This window comes from Lathamus discolor, chromosome 1 (assembly GCF_037157495.1).
Source record: "Lathamus discolor isolate bLatDis1 chromosome 1, bLatDis1.hap1, whole genome shotgun sequence".
Taxonomy (NCBI): Eukaryota; Metazoa; Chordata; class Aves; order Psittaciformes; family Psittacidae; genus Lathamus; species Lathamus discolor.
Genome location: NC_088884.1, coordinates 134064829 through 134085821, shown reverse-complemented (window position 1 = coordinate 134085821; position 20993 = coordinate 134064829). Strand labels below are relative to the sequence as shown.

General features: G+C 41.1%; 1 protein-coding gene across 13 annotated transcripts in view; it reads left to right on the top strand.

The window, feature by feature from the left end:
* Positions 1 to 8591: 8591 nt before the first annotated feature.
* The window catches only part of ZDHHC2 (zinc finger DHHC-type palmitoyltransferase 2), a 42274-nt gene continuing 29872 nt past the window's right edge, over positions 8592 to 20993 (top strand). For 9 of the 13 annotated variants that reach the window (XR_010616365.1, XR_010616366.1, XR_010616359.1 and 6 more), the window contains exons 1-3: positions 8592 to 8776; positions 17874 to 17900; positions 20523 to 20617. Coding sequence is in view for 7 of the 13 variants with exons in the window: in XM_065696725.1 (XP_065552797.1) it covers positions 8605 to 8776; positions 17874 to 17900; positions 20523 to 20617 (294 nt within the window). In the remaining 6 variants the exon portion in view is untranslated. Of the gene's footprint in view, positions 8777 to 9165; positions 9190 to 15902; positions 16018 to 17280; positions 17756 to 17873; positions 17901 to 18190; positions 18253 to 20522; positions 20618 to 20993 lie in introns of those variants that run through there. The other 4 variants (XM_065696748.1, XM_065696741.1, XM_065696734.1 and 1 more) reach the window with 4 other exon arrangements.

Sequence of the window (20993 nt, the reverse complement as noted above, 5' to 3'; positions counted from 1 at the left end):
TTCGCCGTTTATATCATTCAGATTTTTTGCCCTAAAAAAACTTTCTTTGCCTAACATAAATGTGTAAGTGCTTTCAATTAGAGCATCTCACCATCATAAAAAAAACAGACTTATTTACTTCTTTTGGTCATTTATTTAAACAGCCTTGCTCTTCTACCATGGAATTCGGTATAAAAGAGCTGGAAGTGCAAGGATAGACAGGTGAAAAGAAGGCTGGGTGATGGGATATGCCATCTGCTATAGAGGCACCCCTCAGACAGGCAGCAGTCACGGTGCTCAATGAAACCTTACTCAAAATCTGCCAAATTCCTGGCAGCAGAGAAAATGTGTATGCTGCAGCTAAATTCTGTGAAAAGTTGCATAAATGTAGGGTTTTTTTAAAACCAGCTCTTGTTAAGCTAAGAAAACTGTAATAAGGTAAGAAGATATTCAGAGGATGCTTAGGAGCTGCCTGCTGATGCCCAGGCCAGCTGTAAATTTTAATGAAATGGTAGCTGTTAAACCTCGAGCTTTGGGTAGCTTTGTGGTACTAACTTTTGCCTGAGCTCTGATGAATTCCTAGGTCCGGCAGAATATCCTGTACTGCAGGCTGTTCCCTGCTCATCTTCTGATGTTTAAGATTACCATGGCAATTTCCCTCCTTGCACATTTTGGCAGTAAGTCAATATAAATTACTTCCATTGCAGAGTCTTGTCTTGTCGGATATAGAAATTTATTAACTTGAGGAAAAAAAAACATTATTTAATAGTGACTTGCAGCATATTGTTGGTCATACTGCTGGGTTCCTATAGTTACTTGATTTTGTCACGTAAATATCAAGATAAGGATGCATTGAAATGGGAAAAAAAAAAAGGATAGAGGAATTTTTCACTTTGATTTCACTTAATATTCTTTACTACATAATGATGCCTCGCACTCCTGTCTCACCGAGGACACTCTGAAGACAGTTTCTAGCAAAAGAACTCCAGACTAATACTTGCAGAAGGAAAATAATCAGTCCAGAACCTCACTATACAAAAATTAATCTGAAACTAATTTGTAGCGATACCAAGTCTGAACTCCCCTTAAAGTCAAGCTAAAACTAGTAAGAGTATTTTCTAATTTATGTGAGGTCTGAATGTGCAGTATTTTTCCTTATATCTGAAAATCCATGAAAGCATTTGGCACCCTGAACCTGTCAGCAGATGGTGCCCTTGGATATCTTATCTTCTTTTTCATGCACACAAAATTAAATACATGAGGGTGTGCTTTAATCTTGAGTGGGTAATGTGAATTTTTACCACTAGTTTTGACTCAAAAATTCCTCTCACAGAGGAACATTATTATTAGCTAGGGGCATTCCATAAAAATGTTAGTACCCACTTGAAAATTTTAATACAAAATACCTAATTTTGCATATATAAACATTCATAGAAACAGCAGCATATTAAATGTATTTAAGTTTTAGTAATGTGTTTCTATTTATTCAATATAAGCAAGTAAATTGTTAGTCCTGTTGGTTGGTTTGTTTGTTCAAATACAGAGAGATGAGTTATTTATATGTCCATCCTAATAAAAACAAACAAATATCATTGTAGAGGAACTTTTCCAGTTCCTGGTTCATAGCTGTCCGCTGCAAATAACTTTTCATTTACAGTTTGCTTCTGACAATAGATTTAGAATCCTTCTTTTTAAGTAGCCGTACCTGTATACCATGGTTCTTTTAATGTGTGGGTTTACTGCTAAGTGGACTTTGGGAATGTGCGTGAGGTTGTTCTGGTTTGAAACAATGAACTTTTAACTCACTCTAACCCTGATGCAGAACTTGGATTCAGAAAAGTGTAGTGCTGTGAAAAGAAACTTGACATAGATCTCTGCACTAAAATACTCAGTCTGAAGTTAGTTACCTGGGCTGTCCAAAAAATGCAAGCGGAGAATTGCACAAGATCCAGAAATACCACAAACTGTTTTAAATTGGCAAACTAGCTCAACTAGTTAACCAGGCAGCAATGAGTATAGGGATGTCGTAAGAGCTCCTGGGAGCTGTGCATTCTCATGCACCTTCCTTTATGGGCAGTGGCATGTGTGTGAGGGGCGTGAGATGCCTCAGAGTTAGAAAGTAGCACAGCTAAAAGAATCACATACATACGTATTTACGTACAGATGTGATTCAATGAGAACAGCTCCCTCTTACGCAAATGCTGGGGACAGCATAGAGGTGGTGTGGAAATACACTGCCTGAAGCAGAGATGGAGAACAAGATAATGGCAGTCTGGATTCAGAGAGACCTGAGCTGCTGTGGTAGTTGCTATCAAATTACGCTTCTTGCCGGAGATAACATAGCTTGTGAAGAGAATATGCCCTTGCACTTGGAAACCACATGGCAGGAAGAAATTCTTCATTGTGAGGGTGGTGAGACACTGGCACAGGTTGTCCAGAGAAGCTGTGGCTGCCCCATCCCTGGAAGTGTTCAAGACCAAAAAAAAAACAACAAGAGATTGTCAGACTGATAGTTTTACATTTCGATGCCTACTTTTGGAGTCAGCCATTAAGCCCCATAACTTCTACTCCTAAGGGCGTAGGTACTCCTAAGCACTGGATCAGTGCACACAGCCTGGGATGGCACTAGATGTGATAAGGTTTCTTACATACAGCTCTTTAGGGCCTTTCCACTACAGGGGTTGTGATTTTTAGCTAAGCAGAGTCATGTCTTGGGGCACTGTACAAACCTCTGTTGCACCAGAACCTAGTACCGGCTAGAAATGCCTTAACTTTTCCCCTTTTTTCCCACCTGAAGTGGCAAAAGGGGAAGCAGCAGGGGAATGAAAACTCTGAAGATGGATACATCTGGGGAAAAAACAACACAGTGAAAAAATGACTGCTGAAAGTGATGGAAGTGGATGGGAAAGCCCAAATAGGACTTTAAACAACTTCCCTAAGGCAGACTGTGGCAAATAATAGTATTGTATTAATCCAGGGGTAGTGTCATGGTTTAACCCCAGCCAACTAAGTACTACACAACTGCTTGCTCATTCCCAACACTGCTCCTCCCCCAGGTGGGATGGGAAGGAGAATCGGAAGAAGGTAAAACCCATAGGTTAAAATAAGAACTGTTTAATGATTGAAATTAAGTAAAATATAATAATAATAGACATAAGAACAATAATAGTAATGACAATGCTAGGGAACAACAAAACCAGGAGAAATAAAGATTTAGAAAACACAAGTGAGGCACAATACAATTGCTCACCACCTGCCAACTGATCCCAGCCCGACCCCAGCAGCCATCTGGGCCTTCCAGGTGACCCCCCCAGTTTATATACTGGACTGGGCATGACGTGCTGTGGTACGGAATACCCCTTTGGCTAGTTTGGGTCAGGTGTCCTGTCTCTGCTCCCTCCCTGCTTCCCATGCCCCTCCTCACTGGCAGAGCATGAGACACTGAAAAGTCCTCCATCAGGGTAAGCATTACTTAGCAACAATTAAAACATGGGTTTGTTGTCAGCCTTGCTCTCAGACTAAAGACAAAACACAGCACTGCACCTGCTACTAGGAAGAAAATTAACTCTATCCCAGCTGAAAACAGGACAGGTTGCAATCAGGAAATTCCAGGAAGGACCATGACTTGAAAAGGAACTAAATGAGCCTTTCCTGTGGGGAACCAGGCAAATTTCCACTTGTAAATAACTGCTCCTAGCTGGGATGAAGGGAGAGCAAGTGGATTAATGCATCTGGGCTAGTCCTTCAATTAAAATGCATCTGACAGCTAGATTGAGATAGGAGAGGCAACCAAGCTGCTTGTTTTCATGTAGCAGGGAGCCACAAACTACACACGGTTGGTACTTGACTCCAGCTGGGATGCAACATAGATTTTCCAAGTGATGTCTTATGCCAGAGATGTTGCAGAGAGGCTTTTTTTTCCATGTGTGTTAAGTGTGGTCCAACACCCAAGCATTCTGGAGAGAATCAAGCAACATGATTGCTGTTGTGAAAATAGAGAGCATCCTTGCAGAGCCCCTGGGTCACGTCATTAGTGTCGTGCACCTGTATGTCTGTGTCCATGTGTATTCCTGCTTCTGGTTGCTGGTCTGTGTATTGCACTGTTGTGAGAGCAAATATTTATACTCCTCTATTATCCCTCCTCCTTTTGCTGTTCCACTGAATATGTGGGAAGTGGCAGCAGAGAAAGTATTCCATCATATCGGATTGCTTACATAGAGGAGGAGATATTCAGAGTCTATAGGCTGTAAGTTCCTAGTCTGAAAAAATACTTGTTAAATTAAAAGCATTTTTCGTGTGTGTTTATTTATTATTCACTGTATTCTGCATACAGTTTGGGTTTTTTTTAATTGACCAAATAATAAAAGAAATACTGTGATTAAAATCATCAGGAAGTTATGAGATTAAAAAAATGTATCATGCTTTATCATTTTCAAACTGTTCTAGCACGGTAAGTCTGTGGCATTTTGAAATGATCCAGTAACATGAAATGTTACTTTTCCACACTCAGTTGTTGTAATGGTAGTCTTAAGAGTTCAGTGTAATTTTTTAGCTGAAATGTAATGAGCTACATACACATAGGATGTTTTGAGCTTCTCATCATAACCTATGAATGGAGAGGAAATACAAACATTTATAGCCAGCCTTGGATATTAAATACCTAAGAGGCTAAATGAATGCTATCGTAATGTTAGCCAGATGCTCTCTTACTGCAGTATTGTGGTATTCAGTTCATATATGTAATAAGGAGAACACTGTTAATTTTCATAATCACTTTTGTAGCTCATTTTACTTTTTTATTCTTATTTTATGACCTTTCAAACTGGTACAAAACAGCTCCAAAGACACTCGCTATGCTGAATTATCAGTAACAGGTAATTTTTCTCTGACACATGTTAAGCGTCCTTTTTTGCTTCCTTCCATTTTGCCATTACTTTATGAGATTGATTATCAGGAACTGTTTATCACGTCTTAAAAAAATATATTCAAGACATCTGTGTAACTTCATTAGATGTGTAAAAACCTCCTACTACTGTATGCTCTAGATAGAGGACTTAGTGACACCAGAATTTCTAGTAGTTTCTTACTTCTTAAATGTCCCGAAATGCTCTGAATAGTATCAATTTACAATGAGCAATGTAGAAATGCAGCATCAGCTGACCATAAGTATCAATGAACTTTTAATGTCAGTGATTAGAACCACAATGTAATTATTTATCTAAAGGTGGTTCAACAAAGTAGAGACCCCTAGACTTGTGCATGAGTAGTTTTTAATTGGGACTGCATGTTAGGGTACTGGGATGCCTTCCTTCAGAAAGAGGCACTATGTCCACTCTATCTATCCAGCTGGGTTCTTTATCTGAGCCCAGCTGGAATCTACCTGTCAGCATATGTGGAAGGAGAGGGTGCCTGCTTCATTAAAGTCATCCTTCATTAATGAAGGACCTTGACAAGTGGTATGACAAGGAGAAGGGGGGAAGCCAAACATACAGAGGCACAAACCCAACCGAAACACTCAGAGACAATAGTGGGGACCAGCCAGACTGACTGGTAAGGGGGTGTGGAACAGAAGGATGCTAGTTTAAGCAAGATCAGATGGACAATGACCATGTCAAAATGCAGTCAGTGATGCCGGGTGCCCAGGCTGGCCTCCAGCAGCCAGGCAGGAGGATGCCCAGCCCCAGAGCTGCAGGAGGCAGCTCCTTCGCACTAGCTAGGTCACACAATTTCATATAGTCAGATGTGGCAATGTTAGAAAGACCCAAATGTATTCCAGGAGAGACACTTCTTAAAAAAAATCCACCAGCAGTACTTTGCACACACCTTGCCTGAAGGGAAAAGCTGAGTGTACCACTTAAGAACATTTTGTTTTCATTTGTCAAACACTCAAGCCTCCTCCCCAAACCCCAGCTATCTTCAGACCAGCTCCTGACAAGAAGAAAAGCCTGTAAATTGCCTTCATTTCCTCTAGCTTGTGAACATTTCACACAAGCATCAATTACCTGTGTCCCAAGTAACCTCTATCATTGTAGAAAGAGGCTGCCTGAGCACAGTCATTTGGGAAATCTGTCCATGAATACCTAATGGTTTAGATTATTCCAGGATTTACTTCTGCCATAATACAATGCTCCTTTGGATATGCTCACTCTCAGGTTGTTCTGCTGTTACCTAAAATTTCTGATGGTTATATCATGGAGGGAGGAGGACAGGCACAGAAACAAGGGTGTCTTAAGACCCAGTGGTGAGAGTTGTGCAAGGAACAGAAAGGAGGTGTGAGCATGAAGAAGAGCTAGAGAGCCCAAATCCAGGGGGAGAAGTCAAGAGGGACAAGGGGAGGAGAAGGGGGAGTGACAAGTGACAAGGGGAGGAGAATTCTTTACAAGTCTCTCACCAAAGAATGCTCCAAGGTAACTGGGAGTGTGAGTCAAGGCAGGTTTTTTTGTCCCAACTAAATTAAACTGAGATTTGCCTATTTATTTGACTAAATGGGCTAAATTTGAACCAGAATGACCATGATTTCGGAGGTCTGGTAAAGAGTATGCTATAATAATTATTATTCATGTAATTATTAGCATACTAAGTAAGAAAACTCTGATTATTGTGAAATCTGAGCAGTGAGAAGAGGGTGATAGTGGCCAAGGAAAAATTAGAAAGCTGGACTTAGAAATTAGTTAGAAAGCTCATTTCAATGAAGGGGTAATAAAAAGCCTTTTTTTATTATCCAGGAATTAATACCAGGAATTGTATGATTTATTTTGAGGTCTTTGTAACACATCTTTTTATTCCATTATCTTCAGCAAATTGCCATCTCTCTATGTACATAATTTTGTATCATAACTATTAATTCAAATAATTACTACATTAAAAAGCTTTCTCTGATGTTTACTATGTTTCCCTGGCATGTGTTCTTGTTAATAACCCCCATAACACATACAGCATTTAAAAATGCTTTATAGGAGGAAGCTTTTCATTGCCCCCCCCACAGTACAACACAAAACCTCCTTCATCCTTATACATAGAGCATCTAGCTGCTAGCTTCTTGTGCTACAGCTGTGTGTCCCCGGAAACACACAAGTCATTAGATGTGTTACCCTTTGCACCTGAGAGAGGTCACTGTCAGCTGTTCCCATATTAGTGCAAAAAGGCAGCAAATGAATTGAATTACCTTCATTTCTTTTCACTTTTGCTTTTAAAGCATGGGGTAATCTTATTCCTTATACTTTTAAAGTCTGTTTTGAATAATTATGGATGTTCTCATTAAAACATACTGAAGTCAAATCCTCTAAATATTCTATTAAAATGTGGTGACTTCCATAATTAATTATGGTAAGCTAAAGAGGGTTTATTGCTTATGTCATGTTGGGTTTGGTGAAATACAGTATTCAGGAATATCAAATGTAGTTTTTCAGCACCAGTCATTACATCTCTGCTTTTTTGATGTATAATACATAATTCCGCATTATGCAGAATCTTCTCTTAAGTTCTTATGTTCCAATCTTTTAACCGCATATTCCGTCTGTTTCTATGATAACTATACAAATTCCTCTGCTTCCTCTTACAATAAGGGGGGGCACATGGTTTTGCATTACATGAAAATACAGCAGCCATATGGTCAACTTCTTTTCCTGTCTCTCTGTTTCATCCTCTCTGGAAGCTGGCAGCACACCTACTATTGTTTTTGTCATATTTTCTCCAGCTTTTTTCCTCCCTTGCAGCCTGTTTCTCAGTCAAAGGCAGTTGTACACCTTCCATGCTGCGATCACTTCAGTCTCCAGTGTGTAGTATTACACAAGCCTTTTTTCAAAGTCCAAACACATTTTAACCAAGCTCCTTCCTACCTCCCATGCCGCCGGTGCTCTGAGAAACTATAGCAGATTGCAGAAATACTACGGGCCGTGCTCGGCATTTCTAATTCTGGAACAGTAATTCACCAGCCATTTGGGCGCACACACTGCACCGCAGCCTGGGTTTACTATGACATTCCACAGGCATTTCATTACGATGGCCATAACGCTATTCGGGAAGGAGTGAGTCAGCACAACCCTACGCCCGCTTCCCTTGGCCGAATGTTTGGTGAGCAAGGGCCGGCCACTGCGGCCTCACCGTGACACAACTGCCTGCGACACTTGGCCACTGTTGTACCTTACTCTTGAGACATGATTCACAAGTGAGGCAATGCCCTTCTTAACCACGTGTTTTAAAGTATTTCCATTAAGTATCCACTTATTTTGGAGGTGGAAAAGCTGGAAGAAGCCACACCGGGCCTTACAATGGGGGAAGATGTTATGGGTGCCTCCAGCCACCTAATACCCAAGGGCTCCAACATGTGCTGGGTGCTTGACGCACGAAACTCATTTGGAGGGAGCCGAGCTGCCTCAGGGCCCGGACCTCAGCTTCAAGGAGTCCCGAAGGTCCCCTTTCCTGACAGGCCCGCGGGGACGGGGCCCGCAGGACCCCGGGGGCAGCCCTTCCCCAGCCCCACTCCGCCCGGCGGGAGAGGCAGGCGGGCGGGCAGTGGGAGGAGCGGCCCCGCCGGAGAGCCCTGTCAGCGCGGGAGGGAGGGGCCGGGGCGGGCTCCGGCGGGGTGCGCGGCCGGGGCGCGGGCCCCCGGAGCGAGCGGGTGGGATGCGGTGCGGGAAGATGGCGGCACCGCCGCCGCCGCCTCCAGCCAGGGCGGCGGGCACCTGGGGCAGCGTGCGGCGGCGCTGCCAGCGGCTGCTCTACTGGGTGCCGGTGCTCTTCATCTCCAGCATCCTCTGCTGGTCCTACTACGCCTATGTCACCCAGCTCTGCCTGCGTGAGTGCACCCGTGGCGGGTCCCGCGGGACGTGGTGGGCGCCGCCGCCGCCTCGCTGCCCCTTTCCCCAGCCCTGCCGGGAGGGCGCCGCCGCGGTCCCGTTGCCTGCTCCTGGCGGGACGGGGCCGGGGCCGGGGCCGGGGCAGCGGCGTCGCCTTGTTTGTCAGCGCCTGGGCGCCACCGCCACGCCCGCGGCTGGGCCGGGAACGAGGCTGGGGCTGGTCCGCCGCTTGCGGCCGCCGGTGGGCCGGGCCGGGCCGGGCTGCTGGGTTGACCTGGGCTGGACGCTGGCGGCCTGAGCCCCCACGGGCTGGTCCCGCTGGACGGCCGGGACGCTGCCTTGTGCCGCCCCGGCCCGCTGCGTGTGTTTTGCACGGGAGGAGGGAGTGGATCGCACGGGGCTTCGCGCGGGCGTGAGTTCCTCCGTGGCGTTCACCGGGAGTGACTGATCACACCCCGCCTGAGCGCGGGACGTGGGGGCTGTGCCGCAAAGTTGGCGTCCCTTCGCTTTGCCCGTGCTGCGTGCGGGAGCCTACATAATGTGGTAACATAGACATGCAGGGTCTTGTGTCAGCTAGCCCGGGAGCAGGAGCAGGTAACGGGAAATCGCCGTGCCGCGCTTCAGTCATCTGGAAAATGCCCAGCTGCCACAACTTCGTGGTCCTTTGGCATCAGCAGCTGGAATTCATCCGGGAGTCATCCTGATAGTGCCCTTCGGCTGCTCCGTCGCGTTAGGCAAATAATCGCATACTGGAGACTGGGTGGGAGCCGAGTATCTCCGTGAATTCGAGCAGTCGAGCCAGAAGGATTTACTAAATGACCAGCTTGCTAGGCTGCCTTGAATCAGTTCAGTTTCTGTTGCGGTATATCCTGTAGAAAACACTGTAATCTTTGCATTTTAGAGGGTAATGTACAGCGTACTGATGTTTCATGAGCACTATGCGAATGGCACGAAGGAATACAGATTAGCTGTTGTCTCCCCTTGCTACTGTAGGTGAGGTTCACAGTGACTGTCATTCAGCATGTTTAAGGAACAGCAGTGAGGGGAAAATACCCAACTAAAGCTGAGTGCACTTATGTGCCTATATAATTTTGCCAGACTTGAGCTGTTCACGTTGAAAATCTCAGCAGTCTGGTACCTAATTTTGGATTTCTTTTCTTATTTTGATTTTTTTTTAACAGAAGAGTGTGATAAAATTCTTGTCCTACAGATGCTTGGCTGAGCAGTTGAGACATTAAGCAAAAAAGTGATTGCCAAGCCTAGCACCTCTGGTTTGGAGGGAGGTATCAAGACTTGTTGTGGTTCCTATATTGGGGGTGGGCTTTTTGTGTCTTTGGGTTTTGGTTTGTTTGGGTTTTTTTTATTAACAACATTCAAATCTGTTAGTTTTAAATGCTGCTTCTCAACTCGAAACTGGGACTTGGTTGTGGGAGAGGCTGAATGTGTGAACCTGGAAAGGGGAGCTGTAAGCTGACACATGGAGGGCAGGAATGTCTGGGAGGAAAGTGGTCCTACAGTTAACATCTGTCCTAGTGTACACAGCCCCATAGTGCTTGTGCAGTACAGTAGGCCTGATTCAGGCACTACCGTTTGAGTGATCTAGTGTGCTTTTTGTATTCTGTGTAATTCTGCATAGCAGAGAAAGATTGTGGATTTGCTTACCTGAAAGCAGGTACCTCTTAAGGAAGTGGCATGCTCCAAACTTGCTTTAAGCTGTGGTACTATAATTCGTTGAGAATCACTCAAAACAAAAGGTACGCAATGGGAAGGCAGGAAGAGGGAATCATGAGCCTCTGCTAAAACATCTTCTACTGAGCTCTTCTCTATGGACAAAGATGACTTCTGTTCCCTGCCTCATCCCCCCCCTTTCCCATTCTGTCTGGCTCACCAGTTTTCGAATTCAGCCTAATAGTTGTCCGCAAGTTCCACTAATTCCGTATTTTTATCTGTGTCTGGATGTTTTCCCTCAGTTTTGGCATATTAAGATAAAATAAACTTATGTCTTGTCTTACTGATGAATATTTAGTGTAAACAACAGAAGGAATAGCTAACAACTCTGAGAATGAAAGCCTATGGCAGAAATAGACTGGAAGCATTTCAGCGCTTTGAAGCCAGCCTGTCTACTCAATGTGTTTTTCATTCCCATAGCACTGATCGCTAAAGAGGATGCATATAGCTGCTTATTTTACTGCGACTTATTGATGCTAATGATGCAGGGAACAGTGTTAACCATTGTGCAGTAGGACTTTGCAATGACTTTGCACAGCTGTAAGTGGTAAGTTACAAGCTTTTAATAATGAGAAAGTGTTTCGAATGTAGTATTTTGAATGTTTTCTGCAATTTCAACCGATTGTTTTAAGAGGGAGATAATATATTTTTTTAAAAAGGAAAGATAAAGTCTACTAAGATGATCCCTTTCATCCCTGAAGCTGAATAGTTAAACTGCTGAGCAGCATTTTAGAAACAAAAAAAAAGTTTCAGAAACAGAAAAAGGAATCCAAAACTTTTAACTGTAGTATTACCATATCTAGAGTTCTGTCTCTTTTTTTAGTGGATTCAGTTAAATGCTTGTGCTGCTTTAACCTTTAAGGAGAAGGGTATTGAACACCAGTAAATGGTTGTCTTCTTCCTGCTAATTATAGAATATGGAATTAAATGTGCAGATGAATTGGTTTTAAATCACCTGACTGAGAATTCCTTCTCTAATCCACTTTCATTCTCTTGATTTTGCTGATATTGTCAGCTCACAACCCCTGTCTGGCAGCAGTAGTTGTCTTTGTCCCGAAAATAACTTCGTGTTAAAAATTAATGGGCCTTTAAGTATGCCTTCCTTTAAAAAAAAAAATATATATAAATTTGAGTGTATTTATGAAACCTGTGGTTACAGATTTATCATTATTCCTCCAAAAAATGGTGAGGAAATTATGGGAATGTACAGTGATTACACTGAACTTTGGTAGCTGAAGCTGCTGAAATTTCAGCCTAGGATATATGGAACAACAGTAACATGTAGCGCAAACAGAATTCTTTCCCCCAGCTCCTGCATCCATGTGTCTTAGAAAATACATATTAGATTCAGTAAACTATATACAAAGACAATAATTATTCTTATGCCTTCCTTCTTAGGTGTATCTCTAACTTGAATTAATAGATCTATAAGGGACTTGGAGTAGTTTTTCACTCCACGCTTTGGATAAGGCGGAACCAGTAGTTTTTTTGCAGTTTCTAGTAGATGTTGGTCAGAAATGTTTTCGACAAACTCGGATTTTGAGATCCTGTTTGGTTTTTTGTTTCGTTTTCTTGGCAGTTTGTGATTTGGTGTTGCATGTAAGAAGGAAAATGGGAAAATTTGACAGTGCTGTGGTAGATATTTTTAGTGACGGTAACGACTGCGCTGATGAAATACGAGTATATGTTAGATTTTGATCAATTTTTACATGTCACTGATCTTAATTCTAGGGATGCTTTTGCTCAGGGGGTCCTCTCCAAAAATGCAACTTGAATTTGTAAGTTGAAAAAGGAAGATAGATTTGCTGTGGAACATACAAATGAACAATAAGCACTTTCTGGCTACTTAAGTGAAGAGAAAGGAAGGAAATACTGTCACCTGGTGAATGGTTTACCCAATTTAGTAAAGAATGAATGACTTCAGTACAGTTGAAGAGGAGAACAAGACATTCACAATACAGTCAGAAATGTTCATAAGCCTCATCTGGTTTTGGAGTAGAATATGAGACTGAGATCTGGCCACAGCTACTGTCAGTGTGGAACAGGAAAATGTGGAATGACATCCAGCTGCTAAAGATGTTAATGATCATGAATGATTTTTGCTGGAGGATCAGATTGATTAGTGCTGAATTAAGGGGTTTGACTGTCTTTAACATCAGTGGAATAGAATTACAGCAGGATAAAAAGCTGCTTAATTCATCACAGTTTAGAGGCAGAATTAATGAGTGCCCTGTAGGCATGGCCCAGTGTCATCAGGGGATCAGAAGCACAGAAAATATGGAGACAAGCTGATGGATTAAAAAAGCAGGAAGGGAAAAAAAAAGGTGAGGCCCAAGATTTGATCAGATGGATTTGAGCTCTTTGCTCAGGATGTTCTCCAGATGGATCAAAGGATGAATGGTAATTGCTGCTCATGTCTTGCAGTCATGCACAGTTTATATTTGGCTATAGAAGTACCTTGTAATATTGCAGTTAGCAGTTGCCAAATACCAGTTAAATACCCTGTCTGTACTTTGCTGCTAAGGTAGCAAAAGACTTTGGTCAACACAGATTTGATTATTTTTTTTTTATACCATAATTTGCAAACACCACATTTTTTTCCTCTTTTGAGTTCCCTGGTTACTTTCAGGAAAGCTTCGAAACTGGCAGATGAAGCAAAATAGGCTTCTGAATTTTAGCCAGTAGTACTGCTGTATGTTTCTCAAATTTAATTTAATTTCCTCAGACAAGTGGCAGCTGCCATTCTCCACTTCTGAAATTGAACTCAAGTCTGTGTTAAGCGTGACTGGTTAGCTCTCCATGTAGTGCCTAGTGTACTCACTACCTATAGGTTTTGTGACTTGAAATTCAAACCGTGGCTTTAAGTTGAAAACATGAGGTCTATTGTGAGGATATAACTGTTAGATAAGATTGTGTTTTCAGTTAAAGATAGAACAGTACTTGATACGTAATAATTTCTTGGGTATTCTTCTCAGAGTATACTCTGTTTGCTAAGAGCAGTCTGGTCAACAACTTTAGAAATAGCTTTCACTCTTCAGTTAGTCTGTGTTACTTGGAAAGTGAATGGGAGTTTGTAAAGCAGAAAGATGGATCAATCCTTAGTCACACTCAATCCAAAAGCAGTGGTGTCATGACCTTAACTAAAAAAGTACCAGATGGCAGCTTTCTGCTGGGTTGGTGTATGGTGATATAGTTTGCTGGGCTAAGAGGAATTTACTGAAACATTCACAAATACTGTCAAATCCAGATGTATGGGTTATTGACAATTACTTATGCCAACCTTCAGTCTCCCAGAAATATTTCTGTTACTTTTGTCCTGAAGTGAAGAACTGGTGGCAGTCTCCACCTCATCACTCGGAATCAATGCAAACCACTGCTCTGTCTAGGAAAGTGGTAGATTTTACTGTAAGTACTGATTTTTTTTTATTTTTTTTTTCTAAAGAACTGTTGCAGGCAATGATAGAACACTTGTCACAACTATAAAACACTTTTATGTGTACAGAGAGCTGAGTAAAACTGCATCTATAGATCAGTGTTTCACAGTTTCAAACAGCGCTATAAAGATAAAATATGTACTTAGTTTTGTGGATCAGAGCCAAGATGTTAAACTGTATAAAGTTTGAGAGAAACACCTATTTATAAATGTGGCTGCAGAGTCTCTGAATCAGATGTATCTTATTTTCCCATTCCGAAGTTTTAAATATTTAGCAAATGTACTTAAAATATGGAAGCAAGATATTGTATGTCTACTTTCATCAAAGCTTTAAAAAATTGCTTTCTCCTATCTTTTTTTAATCTAGCCATTACAGTTAGTATAAGGTTCAGGAGCTTGATTTTGGCTTTAAAAGTAGAGCAAGGTTTAATGCTAGAAAATGAATACCAATTCTTTAGGTGATTTTATCTTCCAAAATCTTTTGGATTTTTAGTTTGGGTTTTGTAGTAGCAATGTGTCTTGCCGTGTCTCTAGTTACATGGAGACAAATGCCCTTATTTTTCCATGGGTGAGCAAGAATAAAGATTTCCAGAGAAAATGAGCCACAGTTCAGGAAATGGGAAATCCATTTCTATGACTGAATTAAGGTCTGACCCAGTGCAAGGGGCCTAGCAGTGTGGCTTCTCTTCTTAGCAAACTAATTAGGTGAAGTTGTGACAGGCAGGTTTGAGATACTGTGGTGCCTCTTTGCTTGCCGGGGCAACATTTCTAATGCTGCATAGCTTTCTCCCGGTGGGGAAGACTGCTAGCAAGTGTGGGATGAATTTTCCAGGCTTCTCTGGGTGTCCTTCCCATCCTGGGCTTTTTTCTGTCTTTTGTAACACAACTTTCTGTCCTCAGTCATTATTGATTTTTGCAAACATAGGCTGTTCAGCAGCACTGACTACTCAATGTGCTGTTCCTGTTTCTGGCTGCCTGGGGCTCAGGGTAGCAGGGCATGGTGTTTCTGGCTCAGAAAATTGGCATCTACATTGGCTGAAGTCCTGCATATGTCCCAGCCTGATCCCTAATTCTGATGAGCGCTGTCTGCAAGCTGTGTAATGAAACAGAGAGGCTCTAATTATGTGATAGTCTGCTAGTACTGAACTGTAAATGGCATCCTGATGCTTTAGTAGTGGAAGGCTGATTCTTAATGAATGCAGTATCTCAGGCGAACAGTGCTGTAACATTGTAATGACTTCTGGAGGACATGTCATGGTTTTATAATTATCTCCATCTCTGAGTACACAAGAGTATCATTCCATTTCCCTCTCAGAGTGTTACCTTGTTTTCTCCCACACTGTAGAAATTGCTTAATGGTTAAGATTGGTGTGTCATTGGTGCGTATTTTAAGCTATTGTAGGCATAAATGCTTTTTACCCTTATTATTTGTATGCTATTTGACTACTAGAGAGTGAATTCGCAACATTTAAGCTGATATTTATTAATGACAGGATGCACAGCCTGACCTACTTTTCTGTGCACTATCAGCAGTTAATATAACCCCTTGCAAGAGAAATTAGAAAACTGACAGAAAGATTAATATAAATGATTCACAGAAGACTATAAGATTGAATATTATTGAATAATATAGCAAATCTGTATTGCTGAATCTACTGAAAAATACAAAATTTGGTTTAAATAAATACATCAGGTGTGATGTTCAGAAGGCAGGGAAAATAGCAAATATTTCTTTGATCAAATCCAAGATTAGAGGAGTTCTTTCATGTTAGAAAATTACTTTCCATGGATTTTTGTTAAGCAGCTCAGCCAGTCTCTTCATGAACACCAGTTGCAGTAAGTGTGGAGAAAAAGGATGGTAAGATTGAAGATGCAAAGATACAAAATGTATCAAAAAAAAAATACTCTGCTGGGATTAACTGGCATCTTTGGGCACTTAAGTTTTAGCTTTCATGGCCTGCAGCTCCTGACTGTCAGGAACATTTGGCTTCTAAGCTAGATACTACAGAAGGTGAAAAGGCAGTCTGCTGAGCAGGTACAGGCTCCGAAGAGAGGGCAGAAATTGTGAAGTGCAGCCAGGTAGGTATCTGAATTTGGAATTTTTACTTGTATTAGTCCTTTACTTACAGACGTGGAAAATGTAAAAGTCTCAAACACATTCATTAATACATTTTATCTAAGGTTGGAAGTGTGTGTGTGAAAGGTGACAACTGCTTTCACAGCAATGTTCTGTGCCATTCCCTTGTTAAGAGAGAAAAATGTCACAAATCATTGTGAAAGGTTGGTGGATTGTAGTTTGAAACTGGTGATTCTGCAATGTATGCTTGGCTGTGGCTTTTAAATTAGCAGAGAGCAGTTATTCCAAGCAGACTGGAAAAATTTCTGCACACCTTGCGGACCATACTGAGTGGAGAAATTTAAATCAGAATTTGAGAAGTGGCTAGTTTGCCCTATCAGAGAGCTCCAGCACCTTTAAATTACACATCAGCTCTAAAGATGTCTCCTGGTTTTTTTGCCTGTGAATGACTGCTTACAGTTTTACAGTTCTTGCACATTATTGTACTGTAGCATCTCTGCTCCTCAGATTTAAATGTGTATGCATATTCCCTCAGTTTCTCTCTAGGGGTTGTCTAGATAGTTTTAGCTTATCAAGCCCTAAAGACTTCTCTTAGCTGAACTAGAAAACTGAGAGCAGTCCTCAGGCTGTGTCGTTGCAGGGGATTGTTTCTTTACCAAGTGCATGACTTTGCCCTCGTTGAATTTCCTAAAGATGCTGTTGGCCCATTCCTTCAGCTTGTCTGGGTCTTCTGGATGGCAGTCCTGCACACAGGCGTATCAGCTGATGTCCCAGCATGGTGTTGTCTGTAACCCTGATAAACGTTCACCCTTCCAGGGCATTAGTTACGATGTTGAGCAGCACTGGTCCCACAGTACATCCTTACATTGTGCAAGATATACTTAAGAAGTGACTTTCACTCCGTCAACATGCCTAAGTTTAATACATCAGATTAGGGCAGTATGGCTGCTTGGCCTTTCAGTAGGAGTTGCCTTGTGCCTGCTGCTTGAAGAGCAGCCTTGTGCAGCCATTTTTATTAGGACAGCAAGAGAGGATGAGAAATCCATACAGCTATTGTCCTCTTGCTCACAGTTGTAGGTGCCAATATATTACAGTTTGTAGGCTGCTTAATTGGGACGGGCAGATGTGTGGTTTGGGTGGAGAGGGAAGAGCACCATGAGGTTTTTGATCACTAGGGAGTTTCCAGTCTCTCTGAGTTATCTGTTGTGGGTGGTTATTTTTTAAATACGACTGAGGGTGTAATATAGGTGTAAAAAAAAAAAAAATAAAATATCTATTCTCTTTCATAAATGCGGTGGCTGATACATGATAACTGTGTACTTCACTCCATGCCTGACATACTTGGGCCTCTCTTACTATCCCCAAATCCTGTAATGTATGGACAATTTCTTGATGGAAATACAGCTTTTGTCTACTTTTGGATTTTTATGCCTTGGAGATATAAGGAATCACTGACTATTGCTGCAAAACTACTTCTGGATTCCGACACCTCTGCCTCAAGAACGTAACGTATGGAAACAGTAAAGCCTGTACAGCCACAGTTAAAGAAGTAACTGTTTTGCAGAGGTGGCTTTTCTTGGGTTAAACTTGAGTAACTTCAGATAGATGGAGGTGCTAGTACTCAGGAACTTGGCCTGGAAATGGGAACCAAAAACCCTGATAAGCAATTGGCATTGTCTACCTATTCTTGCGATGAATGTACACAGCATAAAAGCTGGATAGTGTGTGGCCTTAAAGCAGGTATTTTTTAGTGATTGCTCTCCCCACTTTCGTTGAAAAAGAGAAGTTTAAAATATTCAGTTACATCATTTGCTACTTAAACATCATTTTTACTCTATCCTTTTTTCTCATTTTCCAGTGACAATGACAAATATTGGAGAAAAAGGTAAGTTGATTTTTTTATTAGCTGTTTATAAGTGGAATTCATATATCAGGGTAGTTTACTAGTAGATTTGAGATATAGATCTAACCTGTTTGAAGTAAGTGTACTTTTTTGTATTCCTCAGCTTCTCTTATTATCCTGCTCTTCCTGAATATTGCTTTTGCTATTCCAAATACAGATTTTAAAAAAAAAATAGAACTTTTAACTCTACTTACTGGCTTTCTGAAGTGTCAGCTAAAATAATCCTTATATTCTGTTTTTAAAATTTTTCATTCAGAACAAATAAAGCTCTTGTAAAACCAGGACTTCTAAAGATGAGCTGTTTTGTGCAGAGTGCAACATACTTAAATGGGAGGTGATTCTTTTCAGCATTTCTTCTGTCTTTGAAGAAACAAGCCATCAGATACATAACTTCTTCAGAAGATAATAAAACTGCCTGATTGGCTGTCATTAGAGTTTGTACCCCAAGGCTGTAGCATGTTTAGATTGCTCTTCCAGATGCTGTTTTAATACCACAGCACAAAATGGCAGTGTAAAGTGTAGTGCTGTGAAGGTTTTGCAGGAAGGAGTTGGGACCTAAGAGGCAAACTGTATGCATTTTACTCTTGCGGAATTCCAGCAGGTTTTACTGTGTCATTGGTGACTCCCTCACTTCTTCTAAATGTTTACTGATTAAAAGACCCAGTGGAGCAGCTGGTTGTCCAAGGGTCACTTCGTGGTGCAGGGAAACTGGTGGGTAGGTAATCTGGGAGAAGTGATTGATCGGGACCTGGGCCAGGTTGGAGAACTGAGGCGCATGAGTGAACAAGAAGAGCTTAAATCTTGTGCAGACCTTAAAGGGGAAACATGGGGTAATTGTCTTCAGGCTAATATTTTGTCTTCCTCCAGCAGTCTTGAGTTTTTTAGTGTATGAAGAGGAATTTTCTTGTCAGTTACCATTATTCCACAACAATAAAATATTGCTGCAGATTAGGAAGTGCATGGCAAGCAGAACTGATGTAGCTTGCTCTACCTTTCTCTCATGTAATGCCGTGAATATATCATTGTTTAAAAAAATAGTGATTTAGTTTGAATATATCAGGGGATTTTTTTAGTTGATAGAAATGTTTTGGTAAAAACGCAGACTGTTCCTGCCAGATGCTTGTGCAATAACCAGATGGTCAATTAATGTATTATGCTTGATGGAGAATCCAGTTCCATTGCTTACTTATATCGATGAGGGTTTTTTTCAATTTATAGACACGGCATATGGCTCTTTTCCCCTGTCATCCCAAAAGCTCTGTGCAGGCTTGCTCCTCATATTCTGTTAGCTTTTGTGTATTATTTTTTAACTGCCTAGTGAATAAGAATAAATATTTACTGTGTTTCTGCTTTTTTTGAGTAAACAAACTTCAACACCAGAAACATTTATTCAGTGTTACTTTTGAGGCAAAATTACAAAACCCAAGAACGTACTGACCTACTGTTCCTGCATTTATACCCAGTATCATACATGTGTTACAGAAAGTTCTCTAGCACTGAATATCATTATGTATGTAAAAACATAGGCTAACCATACAAGGGCAATATTTCAGATTGTGTAGTGAAAGTACACAGCTTTCCCTTTATGACGGTTATTTTTGATGATGAATTTATACAAGTTGTATAAAGGCTATTTGACAACATAGCCACATGTAACCTTGAGCTGTTTATGATCTGAGTTCATCTGTGCAGCAGAGAAACAGTATTTTTGACTGTTGCTTACCTAGCTGTCCTCTATTTGCTGCTTCTCTGCCTGAGTAAAAAAAAAAAATCCAACAAAATAATCTTTGTTGTGTGTTAGAACAAGTTTATCATGGGATACAAGTACTGGATTTACTGTAATGACTTGCTTGGTACAGTGAGAGATTTTAAATGGAAACACCTATCCATCCACGGCAGGCTCTTTGGGAAAGATGTTACCTTCTGTATTCTAGTAAAACAACTCAGCATGATAGGTGTTGAGTGGCATCTATTAAAAAAATCAAACAATAAATCACTGGCTATGAAGAATGTCAAGTAGTGAGTGAATGTTTGAATTTAAAGAACTTGCAAGTTTTTTAAAACCACACTACTGTCCTCCCTCCTGAAAATCTTAGGAAGACAGATTAACTGGTTATGGTTACTGCTCAGGTATCATATGCATAGCCACCCGAAGACTCCCCTTGCTGTAGTCATTGTTTAGGTAGCTCTACTTCCTTTTGTGGGATTTGGGGGGTTTGGTTTGTTTTTTTTTCCTTTTGCATGGCTATAAGTATCTATACATGTTTTATAAAACTAAAAAAGAGATACATCAGTTAAGTAGGATTTAACAAGTGCATAAATGCTTGCTAAATAATTATGGGGCTCTCATAGGCTATTAACTGTTTCCCTCAAACTTTTGTAATGTATGTAGCCTGTATCATGACTTTCCCCACAAAGTGTCTATTTGTCTCATGTAAAGTTCAGTGCAGTATTTTTGTTGTTAAGCTTTTGCAGAGGCTCTATTTACATCTGTTAGAGTAACTATCTGTGATATATATATATATATATATATATAGCAGCCATTTGTAAGTACTATAGTGTCGCTGGTCTATTTGTATTAATTCTGTTCCTTTTTGATTTTAGTTGTGTGCCTGGTTGCTTACCACATATTTTTCATGCTGTTCGTCTGGTCATATTGGAAAACAATCTTTACGCTACCAATGAATCCTTCAAAAGAAGTAAGATAAACTTCACTTTTGTTTCTGAAGTAGCTTACTCAAATGCCTGATTTTGTAGGTTTTGAATATCTTAGGCTCTGATCTCACGTAGTTTTACACTGTAGAAAATACAGGTGGTCATTAGAGCTGCTCGATAGCAGTAAGTCAGATTGCAAACAGCGTAATGACCAAGACAAAAAAAATTACACCTTCTCTAAGTTTTAAAGGTTTTTTAATTGCTTTGTAAAATTACATTGTATTTATGATACTAAGAAGAAAAAAGCTCTCCACTTGAAAAATCAGTTGCTCAAACTGGCAGCTTAAATCTTTGCATGGGGCACAAAATTGATTTCCCTAGGTTTAAGGCATATGGCCTGTCAGCATCTGTCTGTTGTCC